Below are 14,112 nucleotides of genomic sequence, written 5' to 3'. Positions count from 1 at the left end.
AGCAGAATAAGTTTTTTGTTTTTTATAAAAAGCGATATTTTTAAAGGATCGCCTCACACATGCAACAATTTAGCATTTGCCACCCAGAGCTGTCACAGTGCTGTTCTGTCTCTGAAACTCTGGAAAAAAAATGGGATTTAAGGAACACGTTAGCATGGCAAAGGGTAAAAAGGAGATAATCAAAGCAAGGAAATCATTGGAGACAGGAGACAGCCAAGCAGTATTTACAAGAAATACTACATTTGTACATTGCATCAAAGCACCACCAGTCTTTGCCTAAAGCTCCATTGTGCCTATAAATGAAGTCAGTGCGAGGAAGTCTGACAGTTATGACACATAGGGTACTGTGAGGGACAGGGGATATCGCGAAGTCCCTCCCCTCCTGAGTTCAAGCCCATCCCCGAGCACAGGGGAAAGCAGAGAGAGTTCCGATTCCAATGGGGAAGCAGGAAGTCGTGTCCGAGGCTCAGGCAAGGTAGAGGAGCCAGGGTCCCAGGTGGGACAGGAAGGGGCGAATAAGGGGGGGAGACCCATCCCCCCAACTCCGGAATTACGCAGAAAGAGGAGGGGAAAGAGGATGGGTCTGCCAAAGCTTTTGTGTTGGAGAAAGACGCGCCAAAAGCCATTCGGAGGTTCTGGAACCGACTGACCACATCACTCCGTGTAAATAGCAATGACTTCAGCACTGTAAATACGCAGCACCAATAAAAGAATAAAATGCAGAGCTGCGTAGCGTCGTTACTCTGAAGTAGCCCACTCCGGCCACTGTGACAGCAACCTCCGAATCCTTTTTTGGGCTACTTTGGAGTTGCCGGGATGAGCGTGTCAGAGGCGGAGAGATGGCGGCAGATCGCGGAGCAAGCCCAGCAAGAACTGCAGCAGCTGTCGCTGCAGACGCAGGGGGAATTGAAGGCAGCTAAAGAAGAGACTAAGAAGGTCCAGGACGACCGGCTACAACTTGCGGAACAGGTGAGAGCGCTACAGGAAAGAGAGCAGGAATTAAGGGCGGTGGCGGTAGACCTCCAAAACAAGCTGGATGCAGAGAAAAACAAGGCGGGAGGGGCACCCCAAGTCCAAGTGCTGCCAGGAAGGAGAGCCGGGACCCTAGTAAGCAAGTTCAATGGAGACCCGAGGGAATATCAGGGCTTTGAGACTGAGATTGTGTATGCTCTTGAGCTGCACCACGATGAGTTCCCTGATGATGAGCACAGGGTAGCGTTTATTGTGGAGCACCTTACCGGGGCAGCCAGGGAGTGGCTAAGACCGTTAATCGCAACAAAGAATCCTTGCATGAAGAATGTCAAACTATTTCTAGAAGGTTTGAAAACGATGTATTCGTCCGATAGTCATATGGACCAGACTAAGGAGGAACTTCATAATTTACGCCAAGGAAATATGACAGTTCGCGCGTATTGGGCGAAATTCACCATGCTGGTGCACAGATTGGGGTGGGAACTGGAGTCACCCCCAATGCAAGCGGCGTTCTACTTGGGGTTGCATGAGGAGGTGAAGGATGAGCTCTCGAGAGGTCCAAAGCCCAGTAATATGGATCAGCTGAGCAAAGCGGCTCTGGCGGTGGGGGTGAGACAGGAATCCCGGTGGAGCGACAAGCAAGCAACGCGCGCAAAGCGGGCTTGGTTCCCACGGTCGCAGGAGAAGCCACTCCCCCAACAACCCTTTCAAGCCACGCCTGGGGCCAGCCAGGACCAGGAACCCATGCAGATTGATAGCGCGCGCGCGCGGGCTTTTCAAACCCCAGCGGCGCCAAGACGCAAGGAGGGAAGGGGTGGGAATTGCTTTCTCTGCAACTCCCCCCAGCATCTCGTCAGAGACTGCCCACATCGCAGGGAGTGGCAAGGAAAGGCGGGAACGGTTGTGCCCTCCCCCACTGACGCAGCACCACAGCAGGGAAACGAGAAAGCCTGGCTGCAGGAGACAAGGGGCAGCAGCCAGGCACAGTCAGCAGACAACAGCCCCAGCCCACCCACCCGCACAGAGAGGAGCAGAGCCAGCCCACCCCTCCCAGAGCAGGAGTGGTTCTAGAAGTGACGCTCACGCTCCCAAATGGCTATCCCCTGACGGTCCTCGCCCTAATTGACAGTGGGGCGTCAGCGAACTTCTTCTCGAGAAACTTTGCAGAAGAGCACCAGATCCAGCTTCTGCAGCTGGATTTTCCTCTGCACGTGGCGACCATTGACGGCAGAGAGCTGCTGGGAGGGGCCATCACTCATCAACCCCCCCCCATGAGAATGACGGTGGGAAGGCACTCAGAGACGCTGGCATTCAACGTCACCACCATCTCAGACCCCCCCATCGTTTTGGGCATGAGCTGGCTGGCGCGCCACGACCCCTCCATCAGTTGGCACCAGAGGTGCATCACTTTTGGATCGGACTTTTGCCTGGAACATTGCATGCAGCACCAACCAGGGGAGGGGCCTCCGATAGCCACGGTAGCCACCATGCACGTCAAAGGGGGTGAGGCGATACCCAAGCCGTACTGGGACCTGCAGGAGGTCTTCAGCGAAGCGGAGTCCGACCACCTACCCCCACACAGGCCTTTTGACTGCCAGATCAACCTGGTGCCAGGGGCAACTATACCCCCAGCCAAGCTGTACGCCATGTCAGACCAGGAACTGGAGGATCTGCGCGCTTTCATCGACAAGAACCTCAAGCGGGGGTTCATCAGAGAAAGCAAGGCAGCAGGGGGCAGCCCAGTCTTCTGGGTGGACAAGAAAGACACGCAACAGCGCCGTCTTGTGGTGGATTTTAGACGGCTGAATTCAGTGACAGAGCCAGTGGCTTTCCCCATGCCCAGAGTGGATGATCTCCTGACAGCGGCACGCAGGGGCAAGATTTTCACCAAGCTAGACCTGAGGGGGGCGTACAACTTGATCAGGATCCGGGAAGGCGATGAATGGAAAACCACGATGTTCACGCCTCTGGGCTCTTTTGAATATCTGGTGATGCCCTTCGGGTTGCAAGGGGGCTCAGCATGCTTCCAGGCCTTCATGCACCACGTCCTGGGGTCCCTCCTCTTCAGGAAATGCTTGGTCTTCCTGGATGACATCCTTATCTATTCCGATGACCCAGTGCAGCATGTGAAAGATGTCAGGGAGGTGTTGCAGCGCCTGAAGGAGAACCACCTGTATGTGAAGCTGGAGAAGTGCAAGTTTCACACCAAGGAGGTGGACTTCCTGGGCTACAAGCTGTCAGACAAGGGGCTGGCGATGGACAAGGACAAGGTGCAGGCCATCCTGGACTGGCACAGCCCCAGGACGCGCAAAGATGCCCAACGCCTACTAGGCTTCGCCAACTTCTACAGGAAGTTCATCAAGAACTTCTCTCGCGTTACGGCTCCCATCACTGACTGCCTGAGAGGCAAGCAGAAGTTCAGGTGGACACCAGAGGCGCAAGCAGCGTTCGAAAGCCTCAAGAGGGTGTTCGCCTCAGACCAGAACCTGTTCCACGTGGTTCAGGACGCGCCCCTACGCGTGGAGACAGATGCTTCTGATAAAGCTGTGGACGCCATTTTGTTGCAACTGGACGCCAACAGAGAGTGGAGACCCTGTGCCTTCTTCTCCAGGAAGTTGACCCAGCCAGAGCGAAACTACACGGTGTTTGATCGGGAACTTCTTGCGATCCACGCTGCGTTCCAGCACTGGAGACACTTCCTGGTGGGCGCCAAGCACCCCATCCAGGTGTGCACGGACCACAAGAACCTGGAGTTCTGGAGAACTGCCAGGGTGCTCAACCAGCGGCAGATACGGTGGGCAGAGTTCTTCTCGAACTTCAACTTCTCCATACACTACATCCCGGGAGAGCAGAATGTCAGGGCGGATGCCCTCTCCCGCAAGCCAGAGTACATGGAGGAGGAGGCGCCACCGGCACCCAGGCACATTTTCCCCCCGTCAGCATGGTCCTGCGGAGCAGCAGTGGTGAGCGAGGCGGAACTCACAGCACTGACGGCAGCGGATGAATTTGCCAACCGCATCTTCAGAGAACTGAGAGGGGGGGGGAGCAGGCAAAAGACTTTGCAGAACGCAGGGGGCTGCTTTTCTACAAGGGTGCACTGTACCTGCCCACCACCCAGCTTAGACGTACGGTCCTCAAGCAGATGCACGACAACCCAACGGCGGGTCATTTTGGGAGGGACAAAACCGCTCACCTAGTCATGAGACACTTCTGGTGGCCAGGGGTGCGGGAAGATGTTCGAGACTATGTACGGGGCTGTGACACCTGCCAGCGGGCAAAGGTGGTCAGAGCAGCGCCACCGGGATTGCTGGAGCCCTTAGCCACGCCACACAGGCCGTGGGAAGTGGTGTCCATGGACTTCATCACAGATCTGCCTTCTTCCAGGGGCAAGACCGCAGTGTTGGTGGTGGTGGACCTCATGTCCAAAATGTGCCACTTTATACCGTGTGCCAGGGCGGTCTCTGCAGAAGAGACAGCCAAACTGTTTGTGGATCACGTATTCAGACTGCATGGACTACCTTTAAGGGTTATTTCGGATCGTGGCCGCCAATTTGTTTCCAGGTTCTGGCGGCGGCTCATGAACCTCCTGCAGGTGGAGGTCAGCTTGTCGACGGCTAGACACCCGCAGACCAATGGACAGGCGGAGAGGGTCAACGCCATTCTGCAGCAGTACCTGAGATGCTACGTCAGCCAGCGGCAAACGGACTGGGTGGATCGCCTGCCACTGGCAGAATTTGCCTACAACAATGCGGTGCACGTCTCCACAGGGGTGTCGCCCTTTAAGGCCAATTACGGGCGCGACCTCAGATCTTTCCCAGAGAGGGAGGGGGAGGAGGAGGAGGAGGGCCCACAGGCAGAGGAACTGGAGACGGTGCACCAGCAGCTCAGAGAACACTTGGAGAGAGCCAAGGAAGCGTACAAGAAGGGGGCAGATCGCCACAGGCGACCGGGGGAGGTCATTAGGGTGGGGGACAAAGTTTGGTTGTCCTCGGAGGGCCTTCCCATCAGAGGGAGGTGCAAAAAGCTGGCGCCCAGAAGGTTGGGCCCCTTCACGGTCACGCAACAGGTCAACCCGGTGGCATACAGGCTGGCACTGCCAGAGGACATGAGGGTGCACCCAGTGTTTCATAGATCGCTGCTGTCGCCGTACAGGGAAAGCAGCAGGCTCCGAGGCAGCGAACAAACCCCTGAGGGAGGGGGGGAGAGAGAAGGCAGGGAGCAACTCAATGAGGCCACGGCCATCCTGGACTCAAGGAGGGGGGTGGGGGGCCTGGAGTACCTCATGGCATGGGAGGATGCTCCACCGTCCCAGAATGAATGGGTCCCAGCCACTCAGATACAGGAGGAATTCCTGGTAGAAGAATTTCACGCCCTCTTTCCCCATAGACCCAAGCCCTGGCGCATGGAAAGGGAGGGGGAGGGGGAGGAAGCACGGGAGAGCAGTTCACCATGGCGCTGGGAAGCGGAGTTTGAGGAACCAGAGGATGAGGTATGGGTGTCACCGAGATCCACCCAGTCAGAGGAAGGAGCAGATTGGCAGAACATTTTTACCCCTACCAGCTCTGACGCCACGGACTTTTTGGGATTCCCGTCCTCCCAGGCGGAAGGGGGGGGATCGCAGGACTGGGGGGAGGTGTTCACACCAACGGGCTCGGAAGGCACTGAGTTCTTAGGCTTCCAGTCGTCACCGACACCTGGGGGGGACCTGGGGAGGGGTGAAGGAGAGCTTGGGAGGGGGGTGGATGTGAGGGACAGGGGATATCGCGAAGTCCCTCCCCTCCTGAGTTCAAGCCCATCCCCGAGCACAGGGGAAAGCAGAGAGAGTTCCGATTCCAATGGGGAAGCAGGAAGTCGTGTCCGAGGCTCAGGCAAGGTAGAGGAGCCAGGGTCCCAGGTGGGACAGGAAGGGGCGAATAAGGGGGGGAGACCCATCCCCCCAACTCCGGAATTACGCAGAAAGAGGAGGGGAAAGAGGATGGGTCTGCCAAAGCTTTTGTGTTGGAGAAAGACGCGCCAAAAGCCATTCGGAGGTTCTGGAACCGACTGACCACATCACTCCGTGTAAATAGCAATGACTTCAGCACTGTAAATACGCAGCACCAATAAAAGAATAAAATGCAGAGCTGCGTAGCGTCGTTACTCTGAAGTAGCCCACTCCGGCCACTGTGACAGGTACTGTTGTAAGCCATGCAGTTGAAATGAGCAAAGCAGAGACATGGTTTTCTCCTCAAATGTGGTGCAGTCTGGGAAACCAGTGGACCATTGGCCATTTCAAGTTTCTGGGATGCAAACCATACCTTCTGGTTTGTGTAACCTCAATGCCTTATTGCATTTTTCATACCTACATGGAACTACATATGTCCTGACTGTAAATGCATGTGTATCTTTGCACGTACCTGAGCAAGAAGTCACTATTGAACACCAGGAGACCAAGTTTCAGGCTGTTTTTCTTTCTAAAGACCTTCCACTTAGGAAATGCATGTAATGACTCTGAAACCGGAATGTTCGAGTGCATGGAGTGGATTTGGTTGACAGAGGACTGAACCCAATTTTGAAAGGCAGAACAGGAATTGCAGTGGAACTAGCACTGTCTGCATGCTGGCTTTTATATACCCCTCCCTCTAATACTGGGGTGGGGGGTGGGGAGGTGGCAACTTGCTCGTTTATAATGAAACAGATTATTAAAAATCATTCAAAGCACATGTACTCTGTTTGTAAAGGTTGCTTTCATTTTCTTACCTCTCAGGAAATTGAAACAACATAGCAAGGAGTTTGCAAGTGATAGTGTTAACATTTATGCATTAATGCATCCCTTTCCCCCCATCTTACTGGAAATGTAACTGCCTCTGCTTTGCTTTTCGTCCCCTGAAGGTATGCAAAATCAAGCCAAATCAAGACAGTGTCAAGCAGCAAAATATTTTTTAAAGGCAGCAGATTTCGATACAAGTAAGTGTTTTCTTATCCTTGTAGCAGTGTCTGGGATGAGGCAATGGGAGCTGGGAAACTTTCCTTCTGTGATCTTCTTTACCTTAGTTAGGGTAAGTTACCCTAACTTACCTTAGGATCTATGCTTTTTTGGCATTTACATTTTAGTTGCTTTATTCTTTTTTGTAAACTGCCTTAGGGAGATGATTGAAGGATGATATAAATATTGGAAGGGGGCATAAACCCTGGAGACCAAGGCTGTAATTCTGCACACATTAACTTGGGAGTAAGTTCTGTTGGACTCAGAGAGACTTGCTTCTGAGTAAAAATTCCTTCACCAATTATCCATATGAAACGTCTATGAGAAGATGAAGGCACATCTTGTCTAGTAGGCAAGGAGCATATTGCAACCAACCAGAGATAGAACCTCTGCTGTAAATCAGAAATCAGTAAGCTGATGTTCCTGGTCAACAACTCTCTGACCACTGGCCACTCTCACTGGGGGTGATCAAACAGCATTTGGAAGGCTGAAGTTTCCATATTCCTCTTGTAAATAAAGCTGGGATTTTAGCTGCAATTCTTTCAAATGAGTTGAATTAATTTTTTAATATAGATCACCGTTATATAGGCTAAGATCCTTTAAATATAGATATTCATTGGTTTAAGTATTCAGTTATCCTACTGCACATAACATCTCAATCTTTCAAATAGCTCATGTGTTAAACTTTGTGTTTTATTATAGTGGGAAAGTTGCAAAAGAGGTTGTTGAAGCAAGTTCTAAAATTCGGAGGGAGCCACCGGAAGTGAACAGGTACTTTGTCATTTAAATTCTGCTGGCACAAATGGCTGTGAATGTCCAGAGAACCACTTAGAGCTCTTGATCTTGGCTGCCAAATTGGTTATTATCCTAGTTCATGCCAGCATTGCCAATGTCACCTATACCTTAGACCAAAGAACTGAAGTAAAATTGACATGTATTCCCAAATAAAGCAGTCACTCACTGTATATTTGATTGCTGACTCATTGGGTAGGAAGTTGCTCAAAAGCAAGGAAAGCGGAAAGCAACTATAAGGTTTCTTTTTCTGTTTTCTGGCCCATTCCTGCAAAGGAACCTCGTAACTTGGAAGCCCAGCTTCTATTTCAGAAAATCCCAATGCTCCCCAAACAAGAAAATAATAATTGAGCAGAGCCACAATCACGGGCCACCATAAACACTGCATTGGCCAGAAGGTGGTGAAATGAATCTAGACATAAACCTCTTTACTGCCTAGGAGGGCTGGGAACGTGTGAAAATAAGGTGAGCATATTTGATCTCACTGGGCTTACCATTGAATCTCCCCCCCCCTCAAATTGCTATTTCCTTGCTTTTCATTATTTCACATTTTACATACCTAATTTTCCTGCTGACCAAATATCACACAATAATATTATAAGGACTGTGTAAAATGAGGAAAGGTAGACCTTTATAAAATGCTCTTATTGTGTTTCTGAACAAAGAAACACTATGAAGAGAATAGTCTGGCACCAAGTGGCCCTGCCATGCCTTTTGTTATATGCTTTGAAATATTGGAGTTTTATTTATTGGCAAGTGTTTATTGGTGAATAAGGTCTCATTTCCCGCTTCTTCTCAGAACCAACATTACTCAGAGTCGCAGCTCTCACTCTTTGAACAAACAGCTCATAATTAACATGGAGCCTCTGCAACCTCTCCTTCCAGCCTCAAATGATCAGGAAGATGTCCTCTCTGATGAAGGCAAGTCTGTTCCTGATGCAGCTTGTTTGTTTGTTTGTTTGTTTGTTCGCTCTCTCTCTCTCTCTCTCTCTCTCTCACTCACACACACACACAGCAAACAAAGAATACAGTCATACCTCGGTTTAAGTACGCTTCGGTTTGAGTACTTTCAGTTTAAGTACTCCGTGGACCCGTCTGGAACGGATTACTCCACTTTCCATTACTTTCAATGGGAAAGTTCGCTTCAGGTTAAGTACGCTTCAGGTTAAGTACAGACTTCCAGAACCAATTGTGTACTTTAACTGAGGTACCACTGTAGTCCAAACCAAGCAGATTTTGTGCATAGAATTCTAATTTAACTTTTGAGAGATGTACAGCAATACTGAACGATCCTTTTCATTTGGAGTAACAGGAAACAGCAGCACCACTTTTAAAATAAGTATTCTGTGTTTGAAAATGAAACATTTCAGCTATTTTTGCTTATAATAGAGGCTGCTGCAGGCCTAACATAAAGAGTAGGAACTGGGACACCTTCATTTGTATCATAATCTTGTGAATTAGAACCCTCATTCTATAGATCAGGGGTGTCAAACTCAAATTCATCGGGGGCCGCATCAGCAGTTTGGTCACCCTCAAAGGGCCGGTTGTATCTGTAGGACTATGTGTCCACTCTTTATTATCATAAATTATTGTCACTGCATTCAATTATTACTGTTTTTTGTAATAATGTAAGTAATAACTAGCTCTGAAAGCATAAACATAGTCAGAATAATGGCAAGTAGATATTCAAATGTACAATTATTGTACAATTTATTGAAAAATGATTTTTGGTAACTGCACTGGGTGGTAGAGGCTCGCTAGGGTTTCATGCAGGAGCTTTGCAGAGCTACTGGTACCTGGAGATGCTGGGGTCCTTCTGCATGCAGGACAGATGTTCTGCCAGTGAGCCACCACCCTTCACCAAAGGGACTGGCTGAGGTTGACTCACTGGAGCTGCTCTCCTGGTTCCAGGGTTTAAGGGCCAGAAGTATAAAGCAGCATCCTATGTTTCTGAGGAGAGGGAGAGGGAGAGGGAGAGGGAGGGGAGGGAGGGAGGGAGGAAGGAAGGAAGGAAGAAAAGAGGGAGTGGGAGGGAGAGAGGAAGGAAGGAAAGAGGGGAGAGAAAGAAGAGTAGGAAATAAGGAAGGGAATAAAGAAGGAAAGAAAAAGAGGGAGAGAAGACGGAAAGGGAGAAAGAAGGAAGTAGAGGGAAAGAAAGAATAAGAATGAGGGAGAGGAAGAAAGAAAGGGAAGGGGGGGGTCGCCGCCTTGATTCAGCGCCAGAAAAGAGCGCGAAGGGACCCAGGGGCAAAAAGCATTTCCTGTGCAGCATGAGGCAGCGGGTGTCCGTTTTAGGAGAAGTGCGTAAAGCCTCAGAGTTGCACGTTCGTGAGGCTGAGCCACTGCTGAGCTCACGTTCATGAGGCTGAGCAGGAGGAGGAGGAGGTGAGGCAAGAGGAGGCGGAGGCAGCGGCTTGCCGGGTCGGTGCCCAGCAGCGCCGTGCGGAGAGTCCCGAGCCTCTGGGATGCAGCAGTGCTCTGCAGCACTTTGAATCCTCCTCCTCCTCCACGCGGTGCTGCTGGGTGCTTTGTCTGTGCTTCAGTAGCAGCAGCAGCAGCCGTTTCCAGGCGCTGAGCCGTGGCAGGAGGAGGAGGATTCAAAGTGCTACAGAGCACTGCTGCGTTGCAGAGGCTCGGGACTCTCCGTGCAGCGCTGCCGGGCGCTGACCCGGCAAGCTGCCTCCTCCTTCTCCTGCTGTGGCTCGGGGCGCTCCACGCAGCGCTGCTCCGGCTGCCTTTCTACCCCCCCGCCCCCAGCTGTTTGTTGGCGCTGCGCTTCAGCAGCAAGGTCCCGCTGCTGGGTCCTGCTGGCTGGGGCGCTCGGCGGGCCACATGACGAGGTCTGGCGGGCCGGATTTGGCCCCCGGGCCTTGTGTTTGACACCCGTGCTATAGATGCAGGATTTAGGTTGAGGTGTTACAAATTGTACAAGGCTTTCCATTGAGTCTCATGACTGAACTGGGATTTAAACCTAGAATCTGAGACTTTCATTGCCCAGTGAACACATTGGCTTTTCTTGTTGAAAGCCTCATGGTGAGAGTGCAGTATAACAACAACAACAACAATTTATTATTATTATTATTATTATTTCTACCCCACCCACCTGGCTGGGTTTCCCCAACCACTCTGGGCAGCTTCCAACAAAATATTAAAATACAATGGTCTGTTAAACATTAATAATAATTTATTATTTAACCACTTTTACTCATATGGGCACAAATAGCCTGGATTTTGTGTACTTTCAAGTGGATTCTGTTTAGAAACCTAACAGGCCTAGGTGGAATTGGGAAAGTCCGTTAGAATATCAGGTGGCACAAGAGTGTCTTCCTTTTGTGGGAGGCTGAAGGGGAGAGTGCTCTTGTGTTGGGGTCCTGTCTGCTTCCATGGGCATATTGTTTGCTCCTGTGAAAACCAGGTGCTGGCTAGATGCACCGCTGGCCTGATCCAGCAGGCTCTTCTTAAGTTCTTTTGTTTGCAGTATCAAAGGAAAGGTACTATTAGTTTGTTAGGAAGAAAGAGTTAGGGCTATTTTAGTAAGCATGTGATAGAAACAGCAATAGGAGTTTGCATAGGCTACTGAAGATGTTTGGGGAGGAAGGTTTGTATGTGAACTGATACTAACTAAGCGCCATCAGAGTAGAACCGTGCTGTTCAATCTCTTTCTCACCAGCTTTAATGGGGAGCTGCAACATCTAAACTTTCTTGTTTCACGGGGTGGTATAGGTGGTGATATTATTGTGCCAACTTCACAATTCTCCCATTATTTTGTTATTCCTGGGCTGAAGTCCAACAACATCCCCTATAATTTTCCAGCTTTCATGATGTGGATGTATCCCCATCTCCAGTCCTCCCTCCTTTCTCCCCCATCTTCTACCTTTGTCCCTACATGAAACGCACATGAGAGCTTAGGTTTTCTTTTTAATGTGTTCCTTCAGAGCATGCGGCTGATATTATTCCTATCCTGAAAGCCTCCTTGCCTTTTTTTTTCTTTTACTTTACTGGTTCCTTAGACCTTCCTAAACTTTAAAAACTCTTCAGCTTCTTTAGCTGGGTGGCTGAGAAGCTTCTCTTGCTGGGATCTTGCTCTCACTGCTGCTGCTCCTTTTATACTCTGGCAGGGGAAGACCCTGCCATCAGTTCTAACCTGGTCCAGCATGACCCCATCCCTGTGTTCCTCCCCGGAAGCCTGGCAGCTTGGGAACCTGGCTCCTTCTCCGTACCGCATGATTCTTCCTCCTGTGTTCGTGCCCCCAGGTGTCTCGGTGAGTGATGCTTTGGGGTGTCTTGGGCATTTGGTGGCTAGGGGAGGGTTGGCTAAATAACTACTGTATATATAATTGCAGGTATATATTATATGTGTATGTGACTATAGGGTTAAAAAATACATTTGTTTGTGTGATAGATGAAGAACCAAGCAGGTATAATGCACACTGTCTTCCTCACTGAAACATGGTCATGATTAAGAGTTTAATGTATTTGGGGACTGGGTTTATGGATTACTCGCAGTGGTATTTTCCAGAACCTTGAACCTTTCTCTGAAGATTGCTCCTTGGGTTTAAACACTGGGAATAAGAGTAGTACAGGATTTTAGGCATACTGCATTCTGGCCTTGCTATCACTTTTATTCCAGTTTGGTTCGGGGGGGGGGGCTATAACTCAGTAGTAAAGCATCTGCCTTGTATGCAGAAGACCCCCCAGGTTCATCCCCCAGCATCTCCTGCTAAGGCTGGGAGAGAAGCGTGTCTGAAAACCTGAAGACCTGCTGCCAGTCATTGCTGAGCTGGATGGACCAATGGTTTGACTCAGTAGGAGGCAACTTCCTACGTTCCCATATTTACTTCTGCAGACTGCCATGAATAAATTGGCAGTATATTCTCCCTTAGTCATTAGATTCGTGAAGGGCTTGGTGCTTTTGAAATCTCTATCCAAGAGGATTCTGTGAGTCATGAACTATTAATACAGTCCTCATGAAGCTGCTGGAATCACCTTGGATCTCTGTGATCTCATGTTCCTTATTAAAGGTTGTTGTCCTGATGACAGGGACCTTGCTGCTGGTCCATAGTATAGATACACATTAACACCCCCACCCCCCGTTATATGGTGGGTTAGCCCCAGTCCTGCAACAGTAAGGTGATAGTTAATTGTACAGATGCCTTGGGATACCTTATAGCAATAGGAATAGCCTTTGCGTCTTTTAAAAAGCAAAGATGTGCACTTCTAATTCTGGAGAGTGGGAGCAAAGTACATATTTCAATGGACACCCCCCAACCATTAATACACATAAGGAAATGTTCTTGAAATAGTAGGCATTGCTGCAGGATGGTGCTTGTGTAGCCTTGGTTTAATGCAGTTGTTGTTAAGGATCTAGATGACATTCACAAAAATAGAGCTTGCATTATGGAGAGCCCTATATGTATTCAGCAAAGCTAGCACTTCCGCTGCAAAGAAGCCACATTTAACCAGCAAGATACTAAGGCAAGCTTTTCAATAGCTAAATGGAGCAGAAATGTTCCAAAGCAATATGCCTCTGCATGCCAGTTGCTGAAGAATTATAGATGTGTGCATGTGTGTATGCAGACACATGCATGTGCCAATAGCAGTGAATTTTCAAAAATATGAATTCCCCCCCCAAAAAAAACAGAAAGAAAAAAAGTGGGAGAAATCATTAGCAAGCATTACCTATAAACAGAGGGCCACGTCTTCCAAAGAGACAGGCTCAAACAACAGATAATTTTATTTTTTTTATTTGGCATATTTCATTGGACATTCTCTTCTATTCGTTCTAAAAGCGAAGTAGATCCTCAGGCAAAAAGCACTTTTGTTAATCAGCAGTGAAAAAAACTAAACTCCGTAGAAGTTTCATTATCCACAGGAAGCTGTCTTCTACAGAGTCAGACAAGGCTGTTGTTTCTGAATGAGAGCTAAGGTTATTTTAGCTCTGTGGCTTCAGCTAGGATTGTTTTCTGTCTGTTTGGTGTCACTGAAGCAACCAGGCCTGAACATAGATGACAGCTGGAATTCAATCACCAGAAATGTCTCTTTGACACCTGACTGCAGTAATGATTTTCAGCACGAGGAGTGCATTTGAGAGGAGAATGGATCTTTTCCCCTGCTTGTAGACAGTTTGATTTAATGGCTATGAATGTGTGTGTGGCTGACTCAGCTGTATAATATCAGGCTATTTGTTTCAGCACAAATTCTTCAGCCCTCCATATGTGGGTTTTTCCATGTAATATGATATGACATGATTTTTTATTTATTTTACACAAGTGTATTTGTTGACCTTGAACATAATTCATCACCTTCATCAATCCATTTGCTCACCTCAGGAGGCTTGTCTATGAACATGATAATAATTTGGCGAGGCCCTTATGATTTTATGC

The 14,112-nt window shown here is 49.2% G+C and overlaps 1 protein-coding gene across 3 annotated transcripts in view; it reads left to right on the top strand.

The window, feature by feature from the left end:
• Positions 1 to 14,112, top strand: part of FRMD3 (FERM domain containing 3) — a 126,389-nt gene that overhangs the window by 99,610 nt on the left and 12,667 nt on the right. For 2 of the 3 annotated variants that reach the window (XM_088652689.1, XM_088652690.1), the window contains 4 exons: positions 6,844 to 6,918; positions 7,640 to 7,708; positions 8,529 to 8,650; positions 11,848 to 11,991. In XM_088652689.1, coding sequence (XP_088508815.1) covers positions 6,844 to 6,918; positions 7,640 to 7,708; positions 8,529 to 8,650; positions 11,848 to 11,991 — 410 coding nt within the window. The remainder of the gene's footprint in view (positions 1 to 6,843; positions 6,919 to 7,639; positions 7,709 to 8,528; positions 8,651 to 11,847; positions 11,992 to 14,112) is intronic. The other variant, XM_060280078.2, reaches the window with a different exon arrangement.

Source organism: Zootoca vivipara, chromosome 10 (genome assembly GCF_965207765.1).
Source record: "Zootoca vivipara chromosome 10, rZooViv2.hap1.1, whole genome shotgun sequence".
Taxonomy (NCBI): domain Eukaryota; kingdom Metazoa; phylum Chordata; class Lepidosauria; order Squamata; family Lacertidae; genus Zootoca; species Zootoca vivipara.
The sequence above is the reverse complement of the archived record's forward strand: the minus strand, read 5'-3'. Positions and strand labels throughout refer to the sequence as shown.